Source organism: Aspergillus japonicus (genome assembly GCF_003184785.1).
Source record: "Aspergillus japonicus CBS 114.51 unplaced genomic scaffold BO86scaffold_47, whole genome shotgun sequence".
NCBI lineage: Eukaryota > Fungi > Ascomycota > Eurotiomycetes > Eurotiales > Aspergillaceae > Aspergillus > Aspergillus japonicus.
In genome coordinates, this window is record NW_020291684.1 from 27,097 (window position 1) to 53,048 (window position 25,952).

General features: G+C 52.6%; 11 protein-coding genes across 11 annotated transcripts; 8 read left to right on the forward strand and 3 right to left on the reverse strand.

Annotated features, from left to right (window-relative positions):
• Positions 1-517: 517 nt before the first annotated feature.
• On the forward strand, positions 518-877 carry BO86DRAFT_270676 (uncharacterized protein; the record flags this gene model as incomplete). The annotated part of the gene is made up of 1 exon (XM_025667211.1): positions 518-877. A coding segment is annotated over one exon (360 nt), but the record flags the coding sequence as incomplete, so codon positions are not given.
• Positions 878-2,420: 1,543 nt separating this feature from the next.
• On the forward strand, positions 2,421-3,608 carry BO86DRAFT_381382 (uncharacterized protein; the record flags this gene model as incomplete). Its single annotated transcript, XM_025670763.1, has 2 exons — positions 2,421-3,302; positions 3,366-3,608. The coding sequence occupies 2 exons, from the start codon at positions 2,421-2,423 to the stop codon at positions 3,606-3,608; spliced, it is 1,125 nt and encodes a 374-aa protein (XP_025525165.1).
• A 486-nt stretch (positions 3,609-4,094) lies between these two features.
• Positions 4,095-6,124, forward strand: BO86DRAFT_366994 (mannose-1-phosphate guanylyltransferase). The gene is made up of 4 exons (XM_025670129.1): positions 4,095-4,333; positions 4,400-4,456; positions 4,579-5,748; positions 5,823-6,124. The coding sequence occupies exons 1-4, from the start codon at positions 4,274-4,276 to the stop codon at positions 5,847-5,849; spliced, it is 1,314 nt and encodes a 437-aa protein (XP_025525166.1). The 5' UTR covers positions 4,095-4,273; the 3' UTR covers positions 5,850-6,124.
• Positions 6,125-6,172: 48 nt separating this feature from the next.
• BO86DRAFT_411705 (uncharacterized protein) lies at positions 6,173-7,946 on the reverse strand. The gene is made up of 2 exons (XM_025674600.1): positions 7,438-7,946; positions 6,173-7,359 (listed from the first exon to the last, which is right to left on the reverse strand). The coding sequence occupies exons 1-2, from the start codon at positions 7,600-7,602 to the stop codon at positions 6,598-6,600; spliced, it is 927 nt and encodes a 308-aa protein (XP_025525167.1). The 5' UTR covers positions 7,603-7,946; the 3' UTR covers positions 6,173-6,597.
• Positions 7,947-8,120: 174 nt separating this feature from the next.
• On the forward strand, positions 8,121-10,179 carry BO86DRAFT_449768 (putative oxidoreductase, FAD-binding). Its single transcript, XM_025676743.1, has 2 exons — positions 8,121-8,773; positions 8,823-10,179. The coding sequence occupies exons 1-2, from the start codon at positions 8,281-8,283 to the stop codon at positions 10,139-10,141; spliced, it is 1,812 nt and encodes a 603-aa protein (XP_025525168.1). The 5' UTR covers positions 8,121-8,280; the 3' UTR covers positions 10,142-10,179.
• A 178-nt stretch (positions 10,180-10,357) lies between these two features.
• Positions 10,358-11,633, forward strand: BO86DRAFT_367002 (uncharacterized protein). Its single transcript, XM_025670130.1, has 3 exons — positions 10,358-10,603; positions 10,693-11,118; positions 11,256-11,633. Exons 1-3 carry the CDS (start codon positions 10,588-10,590, stop codon positions 11,531-11,533), a joined length of 720 nt encoding a protein of 239 aa, XP_025525169.1. The 5' UTR covers positions 10,358-10,587; the 3' UTR covers positions 11,534-11,633.
• Positions 11,634-11,711: 78 nt separating this feature from the next.
• Positions 11,712-16,362, reverse strand: BO86DRAFT_449770 (uncharacterized protein; the record flags this gene model as incomplete). Its single annotated transcript, XM_025676744.1, has 6 exons — positions 16,094-16,362; positions 15,884-16,037; positions 14,846-15,831; positions 14,785-14,788; positions 14,385-14,617; positions 11,712-14,256 (listed from the first exon to the last, which is right to left on the reverse strand). The coding sequence occupies exons 1-6, from the start codon at positions 16,180-16,182 to the stop codon at positions 11,712-11,714; spliced, it is 4,011 nt and encodes a 1,336-aa protein (XP_025525170.1). The 5' UTR covers positions 16,183-16,362.
• A 411-nt stretch (positions 16,363-16,773) lies between these two features.
• Positions 16,774-18,328, forward strand: BO86DRAFT_420900 (putative transcription factor Rap1; the record flags this gene model as incomplete). Its single annotated transcript, XM_025675236.1, has 4 exons — positions 16,774-16,902; positions 16,959-17,044; positions 17,093-17,333; positions 17,399-18,328. The coding sequence occupies 4 exons, from the start codon at positions 16,774-16,776 to the stop codon at positions 18,326-18,328; spliced, it is 1,386 nt and encodes a 461-aa protein (XP_025525171.1).
• A 217-nt stretch (positions 18,329-18,545) lies between these two features.
• Positions 18,546-19,939, reverse strand: BO86DRAFT_154913 (heterochromatin protein). The gene is made up of 7 exons (XM_025666356.1): positions 19,832-19,939; positions 19,590-19,752; positions 19,493-19,535; positions 19,344-19,420; positions 18,919-19,279; positions 18,836-18,861; positions 18,546-18,781 (listed from the first exon to the last, which is right to left on the reverse strand). Exons 1-7 carry the CDS (start codon positions 19,836-19,838, stop codon positions 18,763-18,765), a joined length of 696 nt encoding a protein of 231 aa, XP_025525172.1. The 5' UTR covers positions 19,839-19,939; the 3' UTR covers positions 18,546-18,762.
• A 602-nt stretch (positions 19,940-20,541) lies between these two features.
• On the forward strand, positions 20,542-22,931 carry BO86DRAFT_391142 (chaperonin-containing T-complex subunit CCT5). The gene is made up of 9 exons (XM_025672536.1): positions 20,542-20,586; positions 20,670-20,763; positions 20,828-20,911; positions 20,980-21,269; positions 21,324-21,972; positions 22,030-22,167; positions 22,237-22,417; positions 22,486-22,574; positions 22,639-22,931. Exons 1-9 carry the CDS (start codon positions 20,546-20,548, stop codon positions 22,681-22,683), a joined length of 1,611 nt encoding a protein of 536 aa, XP_025525173.1. The 5' UTR covers positions 20,542-20,545; the 3' UTR covers positions 22,684-22,931.
• Positions 22,932-23,414: 483 nt separating this feature from the next.
• BO86DRAFT_411712 (FAD-dependent oxidoreductase) lies at positions 23,415-25,623 on the forward strand. The gene is made up of 6 exons (XM_025674601.1): positions 23,415-24,317; positions 24,390-24,856; positions 24,938-24,998; positions 25,056-25,251; positions 25,311-25,389; positions 25,445-25,623. Exons 1-6 carry the CDS (start codon positions 23,898-23,900, stop codon positions 25,569-25,571), a joined length of 1,350 nt encoding a protein of 449 aa, XP_025525174.1. The 5' UTR covers positions 23,415-23,897; the 3' UTR covers positions 25,572-25,623.
• The last annotated feature ends 329 nt before the right edge of the window (positions 25,624-25,952 follow it).

Here is a 25,952-nt window from a genome sequence, read left to right on the forward strand (position 1 = left end):
ACCTGTGATCCACTACTCTTCTTCTATTACCTTTCCCCTTTTAATATTTTACTCTTAATACTATCTCTCTCTCTTTATCTTTCTTTCTGTAATCCATGTAGTCTATGGAGCCCCAAGTCACCAAGCCGCTGATGCCAATTGCAAAGCCCTTGTGCACCTATCTGGTATGCTAAGAGGAATTGAGCCACCTCAAATCCTGAGACTGTACAGGCCAGGAACCGAAACGCGTCAGCTCTGGTCCAATGCCGAACCTGACATGGCAGAGCATATAGCCGAATCCGAAGACTCCAGCAAAACGCCTCAGATCTACCTGATGATGCTTGAAGTCGCTCAGCAAATGATGACAGCGAGCAAGAAGCGCTCTCACAGTCTACCGGAACATTCGCTTGAGCATCTAGTTATCGAGGAGATTTATCATGCGGAGGCTGAAGGGCGTATACTTCTAGGAAACTATCCTTCAGAGGATCAGACCAAACTATCCAAAGGACAAATCTCCTTCAGCGAGGCCAAAACATTGCTGGATCCTGAGGTAGACATGTTTGGTGAACTTCGAGAACACCTGGCACACATGAAGCAACAGCGACTTTCTGAATGGGAAAAAAAGGAGAAGTCTCGGGCTTTCGTGGCTTTTCGACACGTTGCAAACTATGTAGTCAGCCGGAGCAAAATCCTCGTGTCAACAAACAACAACATGGCATCATCCTTTTGTGCCCAGAACTTCGGTCAAGAGGCCAAGGCGATCATCCTCATCCGCGATGAAGACCCGAAAGAACTCGAGGTGAACGGAATCATTCCCTTGACGAAATGTGGGTTTTCGGACAAGATCAAGGGAATCGTACTTGCTGGTGACATCGCCCAGCTCAAGCCAACGGTGATCTCTGCAAAAGAGACTCCCAGCTGGAACGAATTCAGCCAGCAGTTAGAAACCTCGCTGGTCGCCAGGCTGCTTCGTGCGAACCACCCCATCCAGCAGCTTACTGCTCAGCGACGGTTCCGACCAACCTTCAGCGAGTTCTTGAACATGCGTATCTATCAGCAATCACTGAAATCAAGCCTTGTTACAAAAGAGCTCAAGGTCAAATCCGGCTGGGATGATGCAGTACGTTCACTATTTCCCGAAATCAGTCAATCGTTCGACACAGGACATTTCGTTTTGAGTCTCACTGGCTCTTCCTGCCATATCGAGCAGGCAACCAAGTCGAGATTCAACATGGTACATGCGCAAGCTGTCATAACTCTTCTCATCGAGAACCACCTTAAGGACGGTTATAAAGGCGAGGATATGGTGATCGTCACGCCTTACACGGCACAAAGAATCCTCTATAGGACGGCACTTTTCCACCTTCGTGAACAACTACCCTTGAGCCATCAACCACAGATCGAAACGATCGATTCCATTCAGGGCGGAGAATCTAAGCTTGTGATCGTGGACTTTGTGATTTCGCAGGCTGATACGCGAGCCGATTTGGGATTTCTCGATGACCACAGATGTAATGTTGCGCATTCTCGCATGCGAGAAGTGCTAGTCACAGTGGCTCCCATGCATCTCGCAGATAGTCCCTTCGCAAAGACACCATTCCAGCGCCAAAATTCTTATGGTGAGGTGGTTTCATCTAAGTCGCCGTACCTAGTCGAATACGTGTCCTGGGCATCGAGTAATAAGAAGGTTATTGTACTCGACGCTATGCCAAGTAAGTGCCCCCTTCTGAAGAGACATGTGCTGATTTCACTGTTTACTGACATTGGATACTTTATTTAGAAGCTATTCCGTTCTCGCTGTTCCATGATTTCGGTCAAACGTCCACTTTTGCAGACAATGACGCTGAGGCAAACGATACCACTGCTGCAGAAATGACCGCCGAGCCAGGAAATACTACAAAGGCTGACAAGACCGCCGAGGCGGATAACAACGGCGAAATGAGTTGGGGTGACAACGATGCGTCGAAACCTTGGGAGGGGGAGATTGTCGAATGGGGAGACGAGGGCTACAATTCCAAAATCCCTAAGCCGGAAGGTTTCGATGACTCCGATGAAGCTGACGATAACCAAAGTGCAGGCTGGGGTGGCCCTTGGTAAAGGAAGGGCGTGTGATACACCGTTAAACAATGTTGCGGTTTTTTTCTAGAACAATCCTAAGTGCATAACTTGAATTTGACTTTTTCATATCTGTGACATCTGATTCTGAATCCAAGGTTCCGAAGGTTCTTCTTTGCTCTCGTCCCAAGGTCATACTTACCGTTCTTCTTTCACTTCCGAGCCTGACACCTTGATGACACAATTTCGAAAATCTTTAAAACCCCACGCTCCTGCCCTACCGCGCTCCTGCTCGCAATCATTTTTCTCATCGCTCCTACCGCAGGAATTTGCTTCATCGTTCAACCCTTTCAGTTCCCTTTGCTTGCAACTACCTTGCCTCCATCATGTCACCACCTCCAACCATGTCTACTATTACAACTTTACAGGCTTCCCCGACTGGGATGCGCATGATCATACCGAAATCCACAGAAGAAGACAAGCGCCTCGACAAAGTCATATCAGAAGTCGTTTCTTTTATTCAAACTGACTTATGCGAGGTGGACAAATTGACGCTCTGCACCGGCCTTGACATCGAGGACTCGCCGAGGTTGATCCAAGTGCTAGATACCTATCGGGTTCGATACTTCTACAGCGGCAGCATTTTGGTGATTATGGGAGAATGCCCATTGAACTCTATCATTGATACTCTCGTGTTGAACATTCTCGACCAGCGTTCAACGATCCTACCGCGCGAATTGTGTCCCTATTCCTCAAGCCACAAAATGAGTGTTCGCTGCAGCGGAATCATCAAAGGAAAAGGAATCAAGCAGCAGCTGCAAACCAAAATACCTGATGCCACAATCACCTTTCGTAACCCTGGTCGTCATATGCTCTATAGCACAATCATAATGGAAGTCGGATTTTCAGAATCGCGAGAAGATCTTAACCGAGATATGCTCCAATACTTTGAGCATTATCAGCCTGCGCAACTTGTTGTTCTACTTAAGATCAAGGAAGACATGAATTCCCGCACCTCACGCACAGATCCAGGTTTTCGAGACCGCGCTGCTAGACTTCTCTTGCGCTTCGGCAACGACCTGGGGAAACAAAAACATGCCGCATACTTGGAGAATAGCGCTCATGATGCGTCTGCCACGCCCGAGCCTTATGAGGAAACTGTCCTCCTAGACCAAATCGAAGTTGAAGATTGGATCGGCAGCGTTGAAGCCGACATCGAGGTTTGGGAATTGATTCACTCTGAGCCACGACTACGCGGCAGCCGTACTGTAAGTTGTTCTAGGTACCTGCAGTAAAAGTGGGGACAACTAATCCTGAATATTCCTCAACAGCGCCTATTTCCCACCCCTGACCGAAATTCCGTACCGTACATCTATGCTGGAGACATGATACCTTTGGCACTACATGATAGCTTCCCAAATCTTGATGTGTCTCAAAGACTCGCTATCGATACGGATCTACTCTGTGGGGAGATGGCAGCGCTTATTCCGCATTTTGCTTGTTGGCGTGCCATCAAATTTTTCAGCCCGAAGGACGAAGAAGAGGATATGGACTTTAGTCCGGATGACGAATGACGAAAAAGATGAGGAACAGTGATGCTATTCTTCTTCCACCAAAAAAAAAAAAAAACAGCTTGACCGCATCGGCAACGGTTTCTCTTAGCTTGCATCTATACCTTAACGTTACCTGTTACTAGTAGTCTTTTCTTTAATTCAACAAGTTGCTTTACCGCTGGTACGAACTTGAAAGAAGACTGATCTCAGGTAGAAGTCAAAACGTGTAACCTTGTCATGGACGAACATGGTGCATGGGGTCCAATTTGTCCCAACTTGGTACGGAGACTGTGCCTAAAGTGCCCAGTGCTCTATAGAATACTCCCCACCTGGGGCAGGGCCGACCGAAAGCGGTGAAGTTCCCCCCTTCCCATCGACCACCACAGCCAAACCATGGATCCTCTTCCTCCGCAGCGCTAAGACGGTAAGGTAAGGTACCTCGTAGGCTGTAGACTAGCTGCCCGGCGGGCGGTGGGCCTCTTAACTATTCTCCTCTTCTTTGTCGCCGTCGTCGACTACCTAAGTCTAGTTCACTGTCTAAACTAACTAATTAGTCTCCATCGCCCCTCTCTCCTAAAGCTGCTGGCTGCTTAAATCTTTCAGCTTCAGCTTCTCCGACCTCGTCCTTCGTCCTCTTCTACTCCTCCGCCTCCTTTCTCGTTTTGTTGAACTCCCTCGTCGCTTCAATGCTTCAAGTACCTGTTCGGGAGCACTCCAACGTGGCCTCCACCAAGGCCGTGATCTTGGTAGGCGGCATTGGAAATCTGTCTCCTATCACCCAGCTCACTACTGACATCGCTACTCGATTTTAGGTCGGTGGCCCGTCCAGAGGAACTCGTTTCAGGCCTCTGTCTCTCGATGTGCCCAAGGTCGGTTGCTGCCCCTCCGTCCTTGAAACTATTCCCCTCCAACCCCTCCCTCCCGCTTGCGGAGTGCATCCCCCTTCCCCGGCGCCTACGCACAGTTGCTCACCATTCGGTCTACCACACAGCCCTTATTCGAAGTCGCCGGACACCCTATTATCCACCACTGCTTGAAGGCTCTTGCGAAGATCCCCGATATTCGAGAAGTTATTCTAGTCGGTTACTATGACGAAACAGTCTTCCGTGACTTCATCAAGGACTCCGCCAAGGAGTTCCCTCAGTTTAAGATCCAGTATCTGCGCGAATACACGGCTCTCGGTACTGCCGGTGGTCTCTACCACTTCCGCGATGCCATTCTCAAGGGAAAGCCCGAGCGCTTCTTTGTCCTAAACGCCGATGTCTGCTGCTCATTCCCGCTCGGTGAGATGCTCAAGCTGTTCGAGGAGAAGGATGCGGAGGCCGTCATTCTCGGCACCCGGGTCAATAACGATGCTGCCACCAACTTCGGTTGCATTGTGTCCGACTCGCACACCAAGCGCGTGCTGCACTACGTTGAGAAGCCCGAGTCGCACATCTCCAACCTCATCAACTGTGGTGTCTACCTCTTCGCCACTGAATGCATCTTCCCCTCGATCCGCAGCGCCATCAAGCGTCGCACCACCCGGCCCCGCCTGCTCTCATACCCTTCGTCCGAGAACCTGGAATCCTCGTTTGTCGCGGCTGAGGACGACGCTGAGAAGACCGAAGTCCTCCGTCTTGAACAAGACATCCTGTCCGACCTGGCTGACAGCAACCGCTTCTTCGTCCACGAGACCAAGGACTTCTGGCGCCAGATCAAAACTGCCGGCTCCGCGGTGCCCGCCAATGCTTTGTACCTCCAGAAGGCTTTCCAGGCTCAGTCCGAAGAGCTCACCCCCCCTTCGGCCTCCATCGTGCCCCCAGTTTACATCCACCCCTCCGCCACCGTCGACCCCACCGCCAAGCTCGGCCCCAACGTCTCCATCGGACCTCGCGTCGTCGTGGGCGCTGGTGCTCGTATCAAGGATTCGATTGTGCTGGAAGATGCCGAGATCAAGCACGACGCCTGTGTGCTGCACTCGATCATCGGCTGGAGCGGTCGCGTTGGCGCCTGGGCCCGTGTGGAGGGTACGCCAGTCCCGATGGCCAGTCACTCAACCAGCATCATCAAGCACGGCGTGAAGGTCCAGAGCATCACCATCCTGGGTAAAGAGTGCGCTGTGGGCGATGAGGTGCGCGTCCAGAATTGTGTCTGTCTGCCTTACAAGGAATTGAAGCGCGTACGTATCCTCCTCTCCCTCCCTCCCCCTCTCTCGACTTCTTAACGTGAGCGCAATCTAACTCAACTCTGCAGGACGTCGCCAACGAAGTTATCATGTAGAAAGTCAAACCCTGCGTTTGAAAATCTGGAACGGAACGTGTGAACGGATTTTGTCTCAGATGCTTTTTATGAAGTGCTTCCCCTATCGCTGACCTGCTCTTCTTGGTTACTTGATTATTGATCGATTGATTTCTTTTGCCCGGCCTTCGACTGCGGACTTCTTATCTCGCTTCAGCAAATTCTTTAGAGCTAGTGTTCATGCTTAGAATGAACAGGGCATGGGTATGGGTTGTATGCCCGCCGCAGAAAAATTACAAATTAATAACTTAATACGGTTTCAACTTGCGGGTCCGTGTTTAGATTGTGAAAGAAAAGGCAAACATGTGGATAAATGCATTGGGGTAAGTGAATGGGCCGAAAGAAACACGGGAAAATGTTCCTAGAAAACGCCGACCTGAAGAAAAGCTCTATCCAAGGTCATCGACACCAAATCATCCTGTACAGTGCTCAGTAAGAACGACGTTACGGCATACACGATGAGATGGACACGTGCGCTAATGTATTCTAACCAGACGCCGTGAGTCACGACAACTGATCCCGAGCCATTTTGAGTGGTTCAAAATGTTCAATTCGAAGAATAGATCATGTACAGTGCAAGATCGTAACGCATCAAATCCATAATATAACAGTGTAAGACCCTTCAAGAAGCGCTTCGCCGGATAAAGAATCCTTCCAATTCCAGCGAGCGCATTCTTTCAAGGACACGAGGTCGTAATGCCACAGGAGGCCAACGAATCACAATAGTCATCTAGCGATACGCCCCGGCATCATACCCCGTCTGCTCCGCAGGACGGGTATACCCTACGGTGGACGCCGAAGCTCCATACGCGCTGAAGCGCACCCGCGGCATGGGGTGCTGCGCCCCGAGATCTCCCGCCGCCGCCGCGTCGCCGTACTGCTCCACCTCGTGAGCGTGGTCGTGCTCCGCTGCGGCGCCGGCATGACTTCCCAGCCCGCCATACGACGGGGGCGGGGACATATACTGGCCGGGCATGTTGGTCGGTGGTGCATCGTGATAGGCCTCCTGTCCGGCAGAGTACCCATAGGGGCCCTGCTGCGCGGGGTGTGGCTGGGCGTACATGTCGTCCGGGTGGTAGGGCCCCACGCCGCCGGACATGACGCTGCTCCCGCGGTTGTGCATCTTGTAGTCGTTGAGGGCGGCGTTGCTGGCCATCGGGTCGTATTCGCCCAGGCGGGTCTGCCGCCTGCGGACGATCACATCGAGGACGACGGCGGCGATGTGGGCGGCGGTCGCGACGATGGTGAACGCGAAGAGCGCCTTGTAGATGCGGCACACGTTGATGCCGGTCGAGGTGCCCCAGTAGGTGGTGGTGCAGCTGGTCAGGATGGTGTGCGCGAGACTGTAGCTCAAGAGGCCGAGGGAGATGAGCCAGAGGAGTAGGAGGATGGAGTTGGTGGTTAGGGAGAGGCGTGGGGAGAGGCCGTAGAAGCAGTGGGTCAGGGTCGTGAGAATGTAGTTGAGAAGGGTCAGGACGGTGGCAATTAGGAGCTGTTTTTGTTTCCGGGTTAGTTCGGTGTCTGTGTGTCTGGCTGCGTGAATCCGGGGAAGGAGGCAGTAGGGACTTACGACCAGGAAGGCCCAAGGAAGTTTGTAGCCATGGCTGTGGAGGTTGGTGATGAAGACAGCAAGAATGATGCCTACGATAAAGGTCGAAATAAGACCCGTTGCGCGGATAATGTGGAAGGGTATCGCTGGGTAGTGGGATGGTTTGACTGATGCTGTGGTGCGCATAGTGGGCGATGGTTATCGGAGGAGGTTTCCAACCGCGGTGGGGGTGGTTTATCAGTAATTGTTGAGTTCCGATCGATAAGCAGTAAACAAATGATCAGGCGACAATACTGTGCGAGCGCGACAGGAGAAGATGGTAGAAAGACGGATTCTCTTGAACCTGCAAGAGGGGAGACTTGGATTCAGGTCATGACAAGTCAACAACAAAGTGGAAAAACAAAAAGAGACGAGCGAGAGTGCGAGTGCAAGTGCGAGTGCGAGTGCCAGAAACACAACAATGCAACGCCTCGCTGGGTCGATCACTTTTACACTGCCTGGGCAGGCTCCACAACCACGGCTGTTGCTAAAGAAAGCAGCGGGAAGAGGAGACGATGACGAACCCGGCCGCGTTTGGTCAGTGGAGTACGTATGGTATGGATAGCTGGCATGTGACATCCAGCACGTGTCTCGCTTACTTCATCCAGTTCTAGATGCTCTCTTTCTCTCTCGTCTCTCGTATTGCATCGTACAGTACTACCAGACTGACTGACTGACACCATCGCTGCTGATTAATTCCCTAAACCTTCGCACATACCTACAACCTACAACACTCCCTATAAAACCAGCCATGGCCTCAGACTCAGCAATGGTGTCCTCTTTTCTTTTAGCTAACCTATCTATTGGCAACCAACATTAAACAATATGACCTCCATACTTGCAGGTTCCATGCCCTGGCATGAGGGTGAGCAGAAAATGCACAATCTGCTTCACGTTCCCCCACGAGACAACCCCACAGTTCCAAGTCTAACCTATAATGCTGGCTATCTACTGCCCCGCGCTCCACTTTTGGCTATTGGGACGATTGATTCGGAAGGACGCCCCTGGACAAGCATCTGGGGCGGCGAGAAAGGATTCGCTAGATCTACTTCGCAAACCACGGTCGAACTGACTACACCTGTCGACAGGAGACATGACCCCGTCGCTGAAATCCTGCTGGGCCCACCGGAAGGCGACTTGGCCGATTCCACGCGCGGCGGGAAACTGATGTCTGGATTAGTTTTCGATCTGGGAAATCGTAAGAGAGTGAAGCTTCACGGCAGGACGATTGCGGGGTCGTTGGAAAGTCTCAGCGCAGTGTCAGGTTTGGACCAGGTGGGATTCGCCCACCTGACGTTGCACATCGATGCAAGTCTCGGTGAGTAATACTCCAAAACATCAGGCATGCGACACGGCTAACAAATCAGGAAATTGTCCGAAGTATATGAATAAGAAGCAGATTATCCCTGCCCTTCCAAATCCGAAGCTAGTGTCAAACTCGCCTCAACTGACACCGACGGCTGTAGACCTTCTCAATCGTGCTGACTGCCTGTTTGTCTCCTCGTCTCATGGTACCATTGACATGGACACAAACATCCGTGGAGGGCCTCCTGGATTTGTGCGACTGGTGTCTAACGAGCCACGTGGGGTTGTATTTGCTTATCCAGAATACTCAGGTAATCGACTATACCAGACTCTAGGCAATCTACAGACCAATCCTCGGTCAGGATATGTCTTCCCGGACTTTGAGACGGGAAATGCGCTATATGTTACTGGGGAAGCAAGGATACTGGTAGGCAAAGATGCAGAACGGGTGCTTCCGCGGTCAAATCTAGCAGTCGTGGTCACTGTCACAGCTGCGCGATATGTGGAAAAGTCCCTCTCCTTCCGAGGTATCGCGGGGGAGCCGTCTCCATACAATCCTCCGGTGCGATATCTAGCGACAGAAAAGGTCAGTGCGGCCGATCTGAAGGAAGATAGTTCTATCACAGCAACTCTTATCCGCAAAGAGATTCTCACCCCAGCCATTGCCCGTTTCAGATTCCGCGTCTCCGATCCCGTCAAACTTGGGAAGTGGAGTCCCGGGCAGTACGCGACATTCTCATTCTGGGACGAGCTGAATCTCGGCTACAGCCACATGCGAGATGATGACCCGACTAGCCTCAATGACGACTATGTCAGGACGTTCACTATCTCATCTTATCCTGGCGAGGGCATTTCTGCATCGGAGTTCGAAATAACAGCCAGGAAACACGGTAATGTGACTCGCTATCTTTGGGGGGTGAACGAACGAGCTGGCCTTGAGATCCCCCTCAAAGGGATTGGGGGAGAGTTCCAGATGAAATCAGCGGGAGAGGAGATCTTGCCTTTCATAGCAGGTGGCATCGGGATAACGCCTGTGCTTGCCCAGCTTTCCAGTCTAGATCTGAGTCGGCTACGGCTACTGTGGTCTATATCGATCAGCGACGTGGGTTTGGTGTGGGATACGTTCAAGCGGTTTCCGGCGTTGCCTAGATCGACATCTTTGTTTCTCACCGGGTCTGATCCGGAGGACGAACTTACCAAACGGCCGTATGAGGCCGTCCTCTCCTCTGGAGCACAGATTTCACGACGCAGAATAGGCGCAGAGGATTTGGATCTGTCATTGGCCAGGACATGGTATTTCTGCGGCAGTCCGGCTTTGAAAAGCTCGGTGTTGAAATGGCTCACTGGTAAGAACGTAGTATATGAGGACTTTAACTACTAACGCAGTGGTATTACAGCCAGCTTACTTACGGATTTGATGGTTTGCATTATTTACACATTTCAGACCCTACCTCAGAAACTTTAGCAGTTCGTAGTTCGTAACGTAGCCAGTAAACACCGAGGATTCAGCCCGATCGGATTCTCCGCCCGCCGAGCGGCAACGCGTTATCGGCTGCTGCCTCCGCATCACGTCTCCGCCGCCGCCATTTAACAGGTAACTTATCAAGCTCTTTTCTCCTGCACCCTCAACCTCAACCTCAACAGTCTGCTGCAGAAGCGCTTAAACCCCAACTGCACCGCAGTCTCTATTACTGTTCTCCCCACGAGAACTCCTCTGATTCTATATCCCCCGCGCTCACGCAAACCATCAAAGCCCACCGCACCGCAACACAAAACCCCTCAACCACATTCCCCCGAGCTCCCAGAGGAGCTCCCACAGCTCCCACCATGTCCACCTACGAAGGTACTGTCCCATCCCCTTACTCCCCTTCAACCTCAACCCCAAACCCACCCTCAAACCCTCCAACCAAACTAACACCACCCCCGCAAAAGTGGAACACAACACCACCGACCCATCCTCAACCACCCCCACCACCACCACCACAGGAACAACAACCAGCACCCATCCCCGCCGCCCCGACCTCTCCACCTTCTTCGCCACCCTCTCCGAGATCACCCCGGATGAATCAAGCAGCACCCACCGCCCGCACGCCGTGCCGGTCCCGCGCGACATCAGCGCAGCCTTCTACACGCTCGCCGAAGCGTTGAACGTGATGCGGCGCGACGGCGGCGGCGGGGGCGGGGGCGGGGCCACCATCGCGGCGGCGGCGGCGGGAGGGATCCCCAGCTTCGGGCCGGAGGATACGGACACCAACGGAAATGGCAACGAGCTGCTGACGGAAATGATTGGGTCGTTGTTGCAGTCGGCGGAGCGGCCGCCCAAGGAGGTGGAGGGGGTGAGTGAGGAGTTCTGTGATGGTATGTCGTCTCTCTTTTCCTTTTCTTTTCCGGGGGGGGGGGAGGGATTGTGTTCGAGGGGAGTGGTTCGTGTTTGAAAGAAAAACGGACAGCAGGGGGGGGGTTGGGCTAAGGCTAATGTGCGGCTATTCGTATAGTGCTCGACCGCGTGCCTAAGGCGTCGTTGAACTCGTCGCAGGTCTGTCCGATCTGCAATAACTCGTTCCTGGAGGACCAGTACCCCCTCGTCGTGCGGTTGCCGTGCCATCCGACGCATCTGTTTGATCTGGAGTGCGTGCGGCCGTGGTTGAGGCTGCGGGGAACGTGCCCGCTGGATCGCACGGATTTCGCCAAGCAGGAGAGGGAGAAGGCGGAGGCGCGGCGGAAGCCGGCGGTGGATGATGAGGAGGAGGAGTGGGATGGCATGTATGGTTAGGTTTACAGATAGGTGCTATGATCAATAAAGAGAAGGGCATAGTGTTCCGGAAGCATGCTGTGGAACCGCGAGCTTTACTGTTGAACTTGCATAGAGACGTAGCATTCATGAAGTATTTCTTTTCTAATTCTATCATGTCAGGAAAAATAGCGTGGCTAAGCCATTATCTCAACTCAACTCAGAGCTCCTCTTTGGGTCGAAGAGCCAACTTGCCCGCTTTGTCGATGATAGCCTCCAGGCCACTCCTCTCCAGGACCCCGTTGTCATCCTTGACCACCTCGCGCGCTTCCAATTCCTCGACCATCTTCTGATTTTCGCGGTTGCCTTCCAACAAGAACTTCAAACACATCACTGCATGTTCCTTGATGTAGGGGTTGTGAGCGTCGAAGTTGGTGCAGGACAGGATAGTTTCCACACCGCCATAGCGCCGGATTTGATCCTGGACCTCGGGACACTTCCATACTAAAGACGAGAGAACAAGCACAACCAGCTTCTTCAGGTTGCGCCACTCAAACTCCGACGGATCCTCCGTGATCGGTGGCGACTCTGCTCTTGATCCCGGCCCAGCATCAACGGGATCGGGGTCACCGGGATCGTATGGTCTCTCAACTGCTACCGGTCCGGAGCCCGAGCTGGATTGATGATCCCGGGAAGGGCTGTTGCGTCCTCCCAGAGTAAGAGAACTCAGTTGGCCCTTGGGGATGCTGGCCTCAAGCTCCTTGATTAACGTCACCAGATCATAGACAATCTCCCACTTGACAAGCAGGTTTTTCCAGTCGTTATTCTCGGTCAGCACAGCGAAGAACTCCAAGAACTGGTAGACACCTTCGTAGACCCGCTCCATATCCCATAGGTTCAGCGGGAAGTCCTCTGGTAGAGCCCTTCCGGCGCGGATCTGTCCCTGCAAGTAGATCAAAGCGCACGTCTCAGGAATGATGTTGCCCCGGAAGATGGTGAAGATGTATCGAACGGTAAGGATATCGACTCGGGACAGAGGGGCCGGGCTCTTGGTTGCGGTTTGTTGAGAAGTACCGGTGACTGATGCTGGAGAATACTTGGCTCGGAAGATATGAGTAAGAATCTTGACCACGACTGCCTGCGCAGGAGAAATAATGTCCTTGGGCTGGCCGAAGTCAGAGTATGCGTGCGACATAAGACCGTTCTTTAAGACCGCATCCATGATCTGAACCATCATCTTGAAGTAGAGCTCGTCATCGGGAAGGTCCCAAGCAGCAATGAAGATCAACAACTCTCTCAAAAGGTTGCGACCAGTCTCCTGCGTGAGCAGGATGTGGCATCGCAGAGCCTGCATGTTCCGCGACCCCGTCCTTTCTCCGCCCTTCAACCCGAAGCTGTCAACGATTCCCGCTTGGATAATCATTGGAAGCGCTTCGATTTCCGCAGGCCCTAACACAAGCGGTATATCCGTCAAAAGGCCGCGTTGTTGGTCTCCTGGACGCCCGCGGTAATCGTCGTCATCTTCATCGTCATCTTCCTCTTCCTCCTCCATGCTTCCGTCTGCGACGGCCTCCAGGCTGCGCGAGTCGTCATCACCAACTGTGCCCGCGTCCCCAGTATCGTAGTCCTGATCTCCATCACCACCAATCTGGGAGCTCTCTTGCAGTCGCGCCATTAACTCGTCCTTCGCTTCCTGTAGAGTTTCGGCTGCAGACTGAGCAGACCGGGGCATACTCATATCTTCCTCCATAACAACTGCGTCACCAGCCGAGAGCGCCCCATATTCGCTAAGGTCCGGGAGATCGGTCCAACAAACGCGTGGGAAGCCAGCTGTTAAGCTCCGATCTATCGTCACAATCGCCTTCTTGCGAGGAGGCTCATCTTCTGGCAGGGCGGGCGGGAGGTCCTTGGCTCTGTCCTGGAGATCAGACCACCCATCTACCTTGGCACCGAGAATAGCAGTCAGAGCTGCGCGGATTTCCTTGACTTGCTCCGGGTCTTTGCCCATCTCCTGTATGGCGGTCAAATCGCGCCCGAGCAGCTTCTCCATGTGGTCCTTGATGTTTGCAAGAAGCAGCATGGCCGCCTCCTCTTTGATCGTGGCAGGTTCCCGGGGGAAATTGGAGATCGTCTCCAGAAGCAGGTCCTCCGCAGTCTGATCATAGAGAGCCCGGATTGGGGGGTTGACTATCCGCTCTCCGGTTTTGACAATCGGCGCCATTCCTTCTGGCTGAGCAAAGGCCGGATCAAGCGGCTCTCGGGGCTGAATGATGTTGGAATCTCCCGTAGAATGGTATCCGAAGAGGTCCAGCCACAAAACCATCTTCCGCTGCTCGTTGTGCATGATGAAATTGTGCATGAACTGCAGACACGTAATCAGAAGGCGCTTGTAGAGGTTGACGACTTTCTGCCAGCGCTCCTCGTTCCGGGCGTTTGTTTCCCCGTCAAACCCCCGCGCCGTAACCCTGACACAGGTGTCGACCAGGGCTAGGATTCTCTGATCGAAGCCTTTCTCCGCCGCCATGTTTTGGGCCTTCTTCGTGGTGGCGAGGAGATTGCGGGCGATAGTACACAAGTCATTCAGGCGCTCGATATCCTTGACAAGTGAAAAGTAGTTGTAGGCTATGAGGTTGGAGGAAGAGTGGTCGTAGTTGGCGGTCGGGGGGCTTTTCCAAGCAAACGACTGGGACTCGAGAACAGGGATCGCCTTTGTCAAAACATCTGTGAAGCCTTGCCAGATGTCCGGTGACAGGCCGAGATTATGTCTATTGGAGGGAGCTCAATCAGTCCGCTTGTTGACAACAAGGTCGTTGTGCGGGGAACGGTGGAAGCGTGGAGATGCAAAACGAAATGGGCTTGAAGCAATAGCAGGGGAGGTGATTCGAAAACACACCTGACATCGCTTTCTTGGTGTGTCTTGTAGAGAATCTGCTTGCCCGCAGAGAGCATGTGTTCAAGACGTTTGTCATCAATCATACCCCGGGTCTCATAGTGGCTCAAGGTCCCCGTCAGGATAACCTTTAGCATAAGCTCTGCAGGAGTGCACTTGGGCTTCATCTCCGCTGCTGCCCGGTCAGCCATCTTGGGCGCGAAGTTAAGATTACCGTTGGTTTTGAGCAGCAGCACCTCGCGAGTTGATTGTTGCGGGGAAGAAGTCCAACTCAGTGCGGGCGGAGAAGGAAAGAACTTGGGAATAATTAGAATAACACCCGCTGAGGGGAATTTTTCCGGCTCCGGAACCATCCCGCCGCCGCCGACTGCCTGCCTATTCGGGAAGATTTATGTCCATGAACATCACTACTGAATAGTGTGATAGAGTGTAATCTATATACAACGCCCATACCCCTTCATGACATCTTGGATCGGATAGAGAGCCCAAAAACATGGCGTAAGTTGTCCCAGAACCCCAGGTCATAGATATTCTCCACCTCCCGCATACTATGTACCAAGCTCCACCGCGGGTCAATAGGAGCATCTCGGTCGCTGGGCTGTGAGATTTCGTTCGAATCTGGAGACAACAGGTGTCCTTCCTTGGGCGCCTCCCCATCCGTGAGTGCAAGGACCTGCTCGCTGCCCATGGGCCAGTCTGATGGTGACCCTTGGTATTCTGCGAGCAAGGGCGAGTTGCCATATATCACGTCCTTGGTCGATTTATATACATAGCCATCGGCAACGTCCTCCTTCCAATCCGACCACTTGGAGCTTTCATTTGTGGTCATACCGGCCCAAATCAGATAGGTATGGTATACGAGAAAGGCCCCCGCCAAAGGGGCTGTCATCGTCATCAACAGGGTGGTCGCGCCAATGCGAACATCAGCAGCGATCACCACAGCCCAAATGTTGAAGAAAGTCATCCAGCTCTGTCGCGTGTGTCGCAAAGAATTGTCAGCGGGTACCAGTTTGTCGTAGGTCTGGTATAGCAGAGTGTATCCAAGACATGAGCCATAAGTCAGCATGACGCACAGTGATACTATCAGGGACAGAAAGTAATGATAGTTGTGCAATCCAACGCAGTTCATCAGCCATACACAATGATGGTCGTGTCGGGATACACATGCTTTGCAAGTGCTGCAGTGCTTGCTTCTCGCCGGCTTGAGGAATCGGCATGTACTGCAGCGGTGCCCTGGATGGAAGATGACCCTATCGTAAGGATAGCGTTCCAACTCCTCCGCGTGGTTTTTGGGAGTAATGAAAGACTTGGTGGTTATGCTCGTATATAAGAAATAATAAGGAAGGGCTGCAACGAGCGGTATCCATACATGGTGGGCAGTAGGGATCCTGGCCCAAGCGGCGGGAATAAACATGCACTGGCCTGCTACCAGCAGTGAGGCAAAGAATATCTAGGTTCAGTCAGCAGGGAGGCGAGCTTGACTACGGATTCATGAGACAAACAAGAACAAGCGGATGATTCTCATTGAGAATATAGTTACCGGCCTGACTGCAGCAAGAGAAAAGACGGCCACTAAACAGTAGCTCATCGATTCTTGCAAATCCTCTAGGGACGTGTATCCAAAGAACTCTGTGAAGGAACCCAATTGGGGTTTTGCTACAAGCATGCATCAGTCGCAACTCACTGCATTCGAGGACCAGTACATAACTTACCGAAATGCAGGCAGTCTCCCAAAGAGAGCGACAAATACAAAGCCTGAGATTCCGAGGATGGCCAGCCCTATGGTCCGTAGCAATCCCATCTTGCTCTGAGTCGAGCCAGCTTGGGGGATCCGATTTTGAGTCGCAGGAAGATTCCAACTACAGCATCGGTACTGCTAGCTTGGTGTTATATTTCATCGAGCTGACAAAAAAATATCTCGATCATGAACCCAGACGCCCCGTCATAATTCGCTGGATAAGATAAGATGATTGGAAGGCTGCAGAACTGATGAAGGTTACCCCGACAGGATGTTGTCCACCGGCCGTTGGACAGGCCGTGCACGTGACCGTGTTTCTCCCCAGGCTACGAGGAATGGCTGGTGCTGGCCGAGTTTCAGTTCCAGTTCACAATTGTCATGATTGCCACAAACAAAGCGCCTTCGCCTCTAATTGTCTCAACCGCTCAGAGAATGGCCTTGCTTTAACACTTTCATACCATCATGAGAAGCTGGTCTTGTATAAGCACATGACAGACTGACCTAAAGACATACAAGCCATCCGGCGCAATTGGATCTATACTCAACATCGGAAACACGTGATAGCGCGTCGTCGGAGGCTTTGCAGGGGCGTCCAACAGTTCCGACGCGACTTTCAAAGGCTTCCAGGCCTAAAGGATTCTTTTATGGATTATTATGGCCGAGGCAACTACGGTAGTCAGTCATGAGGCCCCAATAACCGCGAATGGGACGCTTTTCCGAGGAAAGCACTTCTGGCTCTCACACAATGTTCCCCAAAGGAACAGGTTCAAAGAACTTATCGAGGTACTCATTGCTTCCCCTTGACTGCATAGCGAGCTCCCACCTAATGCGAGATCAAGCAACACGGAGGTCACATAAGGCTGTTCGAGAAAGATGCAGAATTTAAAATCGTCGATCACAAACGGAGAAATCTCCCGCCGGACACGTGAGTATTTTCACTCCGCTTAGATGTTCACAACTCACTTATGCATAGATACTCCTTCAAGTTCATCGAAGACTCCATTCGCAAAGGGCGGATGCAGAATCTAGAGCCTTACAGAGCCGGGCCATCAGAAGCTCGACCAGTTGGCGCTTCATACATTCCTACGCGAAATCACAAAGTGCCCTACACTGTCGCGGATGACCAGTTTCTATGGGACTGGATGCAGAAGTATGAGCGAGATTCAACAGCCTCTATCTCGGGGAATAAGATCTACCAAGAACTCGCAGCGAAGGTAGTGTCCACTTCGATCTATAGATCCCCGCAGAGATGTCTAATCGTGCTGAAAATGCCTCCTAGAATCCCAGACATACGTTTCAATCATGGCGTGACCGCTATCTAAAGAGGCTACGTGGTCGTCCGCGTCCGGGGGGTATGCCCAAAGGCTCTGCTCTTGAAGAAAGGCCTTCGCAGGAGGTTGCTCCTGCACAGGTGACGGCCCCTACAGCGCAATCTCAGCCGCCAGCAATTCTCGCACCGGAGCATGAGGCTGTGCCCTCTTCGAGCAAACCAGCCGACAAGAAGAGAAAACGTGTGTCGGAGACTAGTGACGAATCGGACCAACCTGGCCCAGTGTATCGTTCAGCTCCCAAAAGAAGAACCGCTGAGCCCGTGCCAGAACGTGTAGAAGCTGTACCTGCACGCACTCGACACAAAGGGAAGGAGCCTGTGAGGCCTTCACAACCCACCGATCCAAAGGCATCGATTGGTGGTGAGAATACTTCAACTACGAACGGAGTCGAGCAACAATCCATTCCGGAACAGTCCGGGACTGGCACCGATAAGCCACAAAATGGCGCTGACCCCGTCCCAATACCCCCCGAAATAGATCCTTTATTCCTTCAGCTTCCTTTCTTACCTTCAAGTCCTGAGCCTGAACCCGTTCCCGACCCTCAGCCAGAGATCCCGGAGCAGGATATTGACACTTGGATTGACCGCCGCCTTCGAAATGGCAGAGCGACGGAGGCACAGATCATCGAGGCCCTACGCTGCACAAGTATGGACCCAGACCTGGCAGACAAGGTACTCGAGTTCATGGTGGCCGGAAAGGACATTCCAGACGATATTCCGGGGGTCTGGACCTGTGGAGATGACAGGTGTGTGGAAGGAAAAGAGACTCGAGGGATCCAGCGGGTCCTAGAGAAACATGGTGCGGAAGCTTTCGATGCTAGGTGGGAATATCTCAGCATGGCAAGGGCTGCTGGTCTTGAGACGGAAACCATCGAATGACAAGTCCACCGCAAACTGGAAATCTGATAACGTGCAACTAGAATACAGAGGAACGCTAAACGCTAGGGGATCAAATGAGAAACAAAACTCAGAGAAAGACCCGGGAATATAACGAAGATGGCAACGGAAGAAAGAAGCAAGATGTATTCCAAGATGTGTGCAAGTGCTCTTTCATCTCGGGACATTATGGGCCCTCCGCTGACCTCTCATGTCCAAGGACTACCCAAAAGAGGGTTTATCTTACAGTCATAGCATTTGTAAATGGTGGTCAATAAAGCCCCGACAGAACACCCATATGCACGGTTCGTTGTCAAGGCTTCGCCACCACTAATCGTATCATTAGGAAAGATACCAAGGGAAGAAAAAGGCGAATGTCTGGATGTTCCACCCAAATCTGCTGGGAGGAAGAAAGACGACAGACTCCACCTGGTATCTCAACCTTCTTTGAAGACCCTACCATGATGTTAGCCTATGCAGCGTCGTCCTGGCGTATGAGTGACTACTTACAAGTGAGACTCATAGAACTCAAGCATCTTGGCGGTTGTCAGCTATTATTCTCTCTTGAGTCAAAGGGCCACAGGAGCACATACTTTTCGGGGGCATCTTTCGTAGCAGGTTTCAATAAGGACCTTGGACTTTTTGCCATTCTTCCAGTTCAAAATGGCAAGCAGTTGCGACGTGTTCGGGTCGCGGAAGATTGTGTCGACGGTATCCACCTCCTTCTCCCAGCTCTTACCCTTGGGCACCCACGAGCTCGAGTCACTATCTTCTTCCGGTTGGGGTTCCGGTGACTCGTTTGCTCGAGACTTTCTCCGCTTGTTCGGCTGCGTCTTTTCAGGGGTTTCTGATTTAGGAGGCCTTCCCAATGACTTGCGCTTCTTGGTCTGAGGCTTCTCCGGACGGCCACCTATTTTAGAGAAGTACTCGTCGACCGCCTCCTGTGCACCATCGCTAGACAAAATCATTTGGGTCAGTTCGGTTTGTGCAAAGATGAAGGTGAAAGCGAAGAGCGCACAGATTTCCCTCCGGTTCAAGTGTCATGTCGGCGGGGTCATCATATCCTTTCCATTTCACCTGCAGGAGCAGTTCGCCCTGTCGCAGAGTTAGCGAAGCTTCCGAGGTAGCTGTAATCGAGCACCAGGCCCAGATGAGAGCGGCGCGCACCTTCTTTCCCCATTCATGACTGACGATCTTCTCGACGTGGTAACTGCGCGAGTCAGGACTTCAAATGTCAACTTGAACAATACCCGACCGCACTCACACATCTTCTTCTTCTTCTTCTTCTTCTTCTTCTTCTTCATCCTCGTCCTCATCATCCTCGTTATCGTCAACTGCCTTCTTTGCCTGCTTCTTGGATGCGGGGGCCTCCTCGTAAGGAATAGACTCGCCAGTCGACTCGTCATCGGACACATCGGTCACCGGAGCTGATGGAAATGATGAATAGTCAGTCTACTTTTTCGCGCGACAGGTTGGGACGCGCGGTCATGGGCAATTGATACTCACGAGGCATTGTTGTTGTTCGGAAAGGTGATGCGGCGAGATTGAAGAGTCGTGAAAACAGCTTGGCGGTCGAGATGCGACGTCAGATCGACTCAGATGGCTTTCTCAGATCGATGAGCGCAACCATTCGCCGACCGCAAACCGATAGAGATTTGGGGGATGGGGAATTGGGAGAAGAGTACGGAGGAGCAGTGAGAAGAGTGACGATGGACTGTGAAATGGTTAGTTACTGGCAAGTCGCGCAGGCGCGCGGTGGAAGATCTACGCTAGACCCTTTTGGGCAAGCAGCTCACTAGCCCGCTTTTGGCCGCTCCATCTCCAGATGAATTTCTACAAACGCCCGTCATTTGAAGTTGTGCCGGTTAAAGCATCCCCTCTCTCCCCCCCTCCCCCCTTCTTTTATCATTACTCCCCCTCATTGTCTCCTGATCTCTTCTTTGAGGGCTCTTTTTTCCCCCCGTCGATCTTTCAATCTGTGACGTGTGGGCTTTCTTTTAACCTTCCCCCTCCCCCTCCCCTCCAGATTCCCGCCAAGTGGGCAGACCGTCAAAATGGCTATGCGTATGTTTCTCATACCCCTCACTTTGGACCAGGGTGCTAACGTCTTTTTCTTGTGGCTACAGAGCTTGATTTGTCTCAAGGTTGACCCCTCCGCTACTTATCCTCGTCATTATGATACAAGTTCCGACTCGCTGACTACCACACTCAGCTTCTGTGATGAAGGATGAACAAGGCCGGCCGTTCATCGTTGTTCGGGAGTACGTTACGATCCCCCGCTCAGATGGTGTGCCACAACCAGGTCGGTATAGGACATGTCGCTGATCGCAATTCATCCGGACAGTCAAGGCAAGAAGAAGAGACAGCATGGTACTGAGGCCGTCAAGTCACACATTGTCGCCGCGAAGACGGTTGCCAACATCGTCAAGACATCTCTGGTATGATACGTCGTCTGACGAATGCTAGATGCGTCTGGATTCCGATTCTAAAAGACTACTCTAGGGTCCCCGCGGTCTTGACAAGATCCTCATTTCCCCCGATGGCGATATCACCGTGACGAACGATGGCGCTACTATTCTCGGCCAGGTTCGTGCCGGCAGCTACGCCCCGCAGTCCTACCCTGGCAAATGTTCTGACTTGAAGGTTTCGGGCAGATGGAAATCACAAACAACGTTGCCAAGCTTTTGGTTGAGTTGTCGAAGTCTCAAGACGAGGAAATCGGTGACGGAACTACTGGTGTTGTGGTTTTGGCAGCAGCCATGCTGGAGCAAGCGTCGGAACTCATCGACAAGGGTATCCACCCTATCCGGATCGCAGACGGCTACGATCAGGCTTGTGAGATCGCGATTGCACAACTTGACAAGATCAGCGATGACATTCCGTTCTCAAAGGAGGACACCTCCAACCTTCTGAAGGTTGCCAAGACGAGTTTGGGTTCCAAGATGTACGGTGACCACATTATGAGTCCTGCAGTCAATCATATCTGACCTCTCTACAGCGTTTCCAAGTCCCACGATCAATTCGCCAAGATTGCCATCGATGCTGTCCTCTCCGTGGCCGACCTCGAGCGCAAGGATGTCGATTTCGAGCTGATCAAGGTTGACGGAAAGGTTGGAGGTGCTCTCGAGGACTCTCTCCTCGTTAAGGGTGTTATTGTCGACAAGGACTTCTCTCACCCTCAGATGCCGGATGAGGTCCGGGATGCTAAGCTGGCTATCTTGACCTGTCCGTTTGAGCCCCCGAAGCCCAAAACCAAGCACAAGCTCGACATCACATCCGTGGAGGAGTTCAAGAAGTTGCAGGACTACGAGAGGGAGAAGTTCACAGAGATGATCCAGAACTTGAAGGATTCCGGAGCCAACCTGGTCATCTGCCAGTGGGGTTTTGATGACGAAGCCAACCACCTTCTGCTCCAGAACAAACTCCCTGCTGTCCGCTGGGTCGGTGGACCCGAGATTGAGTTGATCGCTATCGCCACGAACGGTCGCATTGTTCCTCGCTTTGAGGATCTGAGCCCCGAGAAGCTTGGTACTGCCGGTCGCGTTCGCGAAATGACCTTCGGTACTACCCGGGAGAAGATGTTGGTGATCGAGGAGTGCGCCAACAGCCGTGCCGTCACGGTCTTCGTACGAGGAAGCAACAAGATGGTCAGTTTGAACGGTTGAATGGAACTGACGTGACCGAATGCTGACCATGGCCACCAGATCATTGACGAGGCCAAGCGTTCGCTACACGATGCTCTTTGCGTTGTGCGCAACCTTGTGCGCGACAACCGTGTCGTCTATGGTGGTGGTGCTGCCGAAATTGCCTGCTCCATCGCTGTTGAGGATGCTGCTGTGAAGGTGCGTGAAGATTCCCCCTTGGCAAAATTTTGGACTTAGTCTTGAGTCATTTGTCTAACATTCTCGCAGAGCCCTGGTATTGAGCAGTACGCCATGCGCGCGTTCGCCGATGCCTTGGACGCTATCCCCTTGGCGCTGGCCGAGAACTCCGGTCTGAGCCCCATCGAGACCCTGGCTTCGATCAAGTCGCGCCAGGTCAAGGAGAACAACTCCCGCTTGGGTGTCGACTGCATGCTGACTGGCAACAACGGTACGTCCTTGTAGCCCTCAAACAACACTTCTTGCTGCTGCGCAACTTAACTAACATTTCTTGCTTAGACATGAGAGAGCACTTCGCCATCGACCCCTTGATCGGCAAGCGCTCGCAGCTCCTGCTCGCCACCCAGCTTTGCCGCATGGTTCTTAAGGTAAGTTTGCTTATCCAACTGAATTAACCCCAGACAAAGAGGCTAATAAGTGACCCCTCCGCAGATCAACAACGTCATCATCTCCGGTGACGATGACCAGGAATTCTAGATTTCTTGTATACAGGAATGTAATTTTCTTTTTCTTTGTTCATTCTGCTGGCTAAAAGAGAGTCCACCACCTTTGGCGTTTACAGTCACAACGGGGCTTGAGATGATAATCCTATTTACTTTCTACAATATATGTTCCTCTCGGCAGGAGTAATGAACAAACTAAGGTGGTGCGTGATGTGGTGTCAGTATGATTGTTGGTACATAGAGAAAAATCTACGGGAGTCAACAAAGTACAATAAATATCCAAGACACATATCATTTACTTGTATCCTGTTGATGTTTGAGATTGGGCTGTATTCGTCTGTGAATATGCTTGTTCATAGAACTGCTCGACCAAGCAGAACATCCCCAAATGCGGAATAAACTCCAATGTACCCTATGCATTCATATACCTTCATCTATATTCCGCACCTTCTTACCCTACAATATGTCTAGGCCTACTTAGGCGTGCAATTCAATGATTCAAAACACTCCCTCTAGACTCCTCCTAAATATTGTGAATCTGCAGCAATAGTCTGTCGTTTTTCACACCCATTCCCATCAACCCTGCCCCCAAAGAGCTACATGCATACTTGCGTGCGAGCGTTCAACATCCGCCCAAACTTCCCACGGCCAGACCCGCACCACCACCCACCCTTATCAACCTGCAACTTTCTTTCTTGTAAATCCCACACCCAAGATCCGATCAAGCTCAGCATAATGCTCATGGCAATCCCCATAGATAAGCCAGTCCGATAGACAGTACAAGCGGGTGCGGTTCCGCCCCGCGTTCGTCGGCTACGACACCTCCCACCTCCCACCTCCCACCGCAGCGCAGCGCGAGCCAGGCGGATAATGCACCCTCCGGAGGGCGCGGGCCGCCTCCCACCTGCTTTGCACCGCGCCTACCCGCCGCCGCCCCGACCGATAACTGATTTGGGGGCATGCAGGCGGGCGATGATTCGTGAACTTCGTTGGCAATCGGCGACCGGGTCACGGAGGGCTCGGACTCGTATCTCCTTTGATTGAATCGGGAATCTATGATGTAGGTAGTGATGGTGGAGGAGGGAGGGGGATGAAGTTTAAATACAAGGGCGCCTCTCTCCTGGAACTACGTAGGGTTCACTCTATCATCGAAGTATACTCGCGCCAGCACTGTCTACCCTTCAGCTTCATTTATTCTACGCTTGCTCTTAGGTCTTGGTGACTCAGCACACACCACACAGCACAGAAATGGGATCAACTGCATCGGGTTGGAGACCGCTGAGTGTGGGGATTGTGGGCGGCGGGATCGGAGGCCTTGCGGCATCCATCGCGCTGCGGCGGGCGGGCCATGCGGTGGTCATCTACGAGCGACACGATTTCGCGGGGGAGGTGGGCGCGTCGATCTCGTGTGCGGCGAACGGGACCCGGTGGCTGCATGAATGGGGGGTCGATATCGCCAAGGGCGACCCCGTGGTGCTGACGAAGTTGATCAACCGGGACTGGAAGACGGGGGAGCCGGTCAGTGTCTATGATCTGGACGACTACGAGGCGCGCTGGGGGTACGTCTACAACATGTTCCATCGGCAGTACATGCATGCCATGTTGAAGGACTGCGCGCTGCAGGAGGAAGGGGCGGGCACGCCGGTGACGCTGAAGGTGAATCATAAGGTGAGTTGTGGGAGGAGACTTTACATTATCTTGCTTGCTCTGGGTCGGTGCTGATGATCGTGGTGTGTTTAGTGCCAGGATATCGACCTCGAGACCGGTGTGATTACCTTCGACGGTGGTGAAACCGTGCGGCACGATCTTATCGTGGGTGCCGATGGAATCGGCTCGGCCGTACGAGGCATTATTGGCCTCCATCCCGAGAAGACTCCTGCGCCGTCGAGCTGCTTGCATGCCAATGTCCACACGGAGGATGCGGTCCGCCTGGGGTTGGTCGACTATTCCCAAGACAGCGCCTTGGAATACTGGGGCGGCCAGGAAGGCAAGTGGGATAAGATCGTGCTCTCCCCCTGCAACGGCGGCAAGTTGCTGTCCTACTACTGCTTCTTCCCTCGCGAGAAGGGAGACTTCACAACGCACACATGGGGTGGAGAGGATCGTCCGGTTGAAGAGCTGCTCGCTCCTTATCCGGAATTGGATGAACAGGTCCGCTCTCATCTGGCCATCGGCATCGAGATTAGGCCCTGGCGCCTGTGGGTACAGTAAGTTCCGCCATTGGGTCGTTTTGCTCAGTCTGTGAGTTAGTGCTGGGCATTCCATTAACGAACGAACTCTGTGACCAGTCAGCCATACCCGTACATCGCCAGCAACATGGTCTGCCTGCTGGGAGACGCAGGACATCCAGTAAGGCGGTTCCCTACACGAACAACTCGGAGCGAAGTACTGATTGACTATCTGCAGATGATGCCTCACCAGAGTCAGGGCGCTTGCATGGCCATCGAAGACGCCGCGGCCCTCGGAATCATATTCAGCAAGCCCTATTTCTCCGGTGATGTCGCAGCGGCGCTGTCAGTCTACCAGAAGGTGCGACTGCCTCGAGCCACCAAAGTCCAGGCCGCTTCCGCCAAGGCGGCATACAATATCAACGAGCGCATCGGTAGGCAACTGTTGGAAATTGACCACACTGCGAGTCTTTGACTGACGGAGACTCTCCAGGCTTCTCCAGCAACACCAACATGCCGAAGTACAAGGTCGAAGATGAGCAGAAGAAGCTCACGATTGAAGAAATGAACGCGTAAGTGAAGCATCAGTTCCGAGCATCAGCGGCAGGTGTCTGACCTCTCACTCAGATACGACATGTACATGGACATTGAGGAAGTCCTGTCCCAAGAACTTGGGTCCTCGTTCGACAAGGAGTTCATCCGAGGGCTGCCTGTCGGACTGAGGCTGTCGAACGGAGTGGTCATCGGAGAATAAGCGTGCTGTCAGATTCAGATTTGGAATCTTCTCTTCCCGGGCTTCTTTTCCCCCATTGTTTTGATACCTCATGCCAGTTGTGTATATAGTAATGCTTGATGTTGATGCGGTGGACATCTCATGTCACTGCGATGTATAGTCCATTCAATGAAATGTGTGACCAACATAGTCAACCGGGTCCCATGACTGAAATTCGGGGGCGAGGCCTGAGATAGATCAGCCGGCTTAAGCGCCGAGTGAAGATGGCTCCTTACGAATTGTTAGGCACAGACGTCCACTCTCGATTGGGTATCACACAATCGATCAATGGCTCGATCTGGAGGTGATCGGCCTCAGGTGCGATAAAGTACGGGAGAGTGAGGGTCGAAGCTGAAGGGATAC

What these genes read in the sequence shown, in the direction of transcription:
- BO86DRAFT_411705 (XM_025674600.1), bottom strand. Translation starts at nt 7,602, where the DNA reads ATGCGCACCACAGCATCAGTCAAACCATCCCACTACCCAGCGATACCC. An exon ending in TTCCTTGGGCCTTCCTGGTC is followed by an intron (nt 7,360 to 7,437) that starts GTAAGTCCCTAC and finishes AAACAAAAACAG; the next exon opens with CTCCTAATTGCCACCGTCCT.
- BO86DRAFT_367002 (XM_025670130.1), top strand. An exon ending in GAGTGAGGAGTTCTGTGATG is followed by an intron (nt 11,119 to 11,255) that starts GTATGTCGTCTC and finishes CTATTCGTATAG; the next exon opens with TGCTCGACCGCGTGCCTAAG.
- BO86DRAFT_411712 (XM_025674601.1), top strand. Translation starts at nt 23,898, where the DNA reads ATGGGATCAACTGCATCGGGTTGGAGACCGCTGAGTGTGGGGATTGTG. An exon ending in CCCTGGCGCCTGTGGGTACA is followed by an intron (nt 24,857 to 24,937) that starts GTAAGTTCCGCC and finishes CTCTGTGACCAG; the next exon opens with TCAGCCATACCCGTACATCG. An exon ending in CAATATCAACGAGCGCATCG is followed by an intron (nt 25,252 to 25,310) that starts GTAGGCAACTGT and finishes GAGACTCTCCAG; the next exon opens with GCTTCTCCAGCAACACCAAC.
- BO86DRAFT_366994 (XM_025670129.1), top strand. Translation starts at nt 4,274, where the DNA reads ATGCTTCAAGTACCTGTTCGGGAGCACTCCAACGTGGCCTCCACCAAG. An exon ending in CCACCAAGGCCGTGATCTTG is followed by an intron (nt 4,334 to 4,399) that starts GTAGGCGGCATT and finishes ACTCGATTTTAG; the next exon opens with GTCGGTGGCCCGTCCAGAGG. An exon ending in TGTCTCTCGATGTGCCCAAG is followed by an intron (nt 4,457 to 4,578) that starts GTCGGTTGCTGC and finishes TCTACCACACAG; the next exon opens with CCCTTATTCGAAGTCGCCGG.
- BO86DRAFT_154913 (XM_025666356.1), bottom strand. An exon ending in CTTGAACCGGAGGGAAATCT is followed by an intron (nt 19,280 to 19,343) that starts GTGCGCTCTTCG and finishes GATTTTGTCTAG; the next exon opens with CGATGGTGCACAGGAGGCGG. An exon ending in ACGAAAGATGCCCCCGAAAA is followed by an intron (nt 18,862 to 18,918) that starts GTATGTGCTCCT and finishes ACAACCGCCAAG; the next exon opens with ATGCTTGAGTTCTATGAGTC.
- BO86DRAFT_391142 (XM_025672536.1), top strand. Translation starts at nt 20,546, where the DNA reads ATGAAGGATGAACAAGGCCGGCCGTTCATCGTTGTTCGGGA. An exon ending in TTGAGGATGCTGCTGTGAAG is followed by an intron (nt 22,168 to 22,236) that starts GTGCGTGAAGAT and finishes ACATTCTCGCAG; the next exon opens with AGCCCTGGTATTGAGCAGTA. An exon ending in CATGCTGACTGGCAACAACG is followed by an intron (nt 22,418 to 22,485) that starts GTACGTCCTTGT and finishes TTTCTTGCTTAG; the next exon opens with ACATGAGAGAGCACTTCGCC.
- BO86DRAFT_449768 (XM_025676743.1), top strand. Translation starts at nt 8,281, where the DNA reads ATGACCTCCATACTTGCAGGTTCCATGCCCTGGCATGAGGGTGAGCAG. An exon ending in GCACATCGATGCAAGTCTCG is followed by an intron (nt 8,774 to 8,822) that starts GTGAGTAATACT and finishes CTAACAAATCAG; the next exon opens with GAAATTGTCCGAAGTATATG.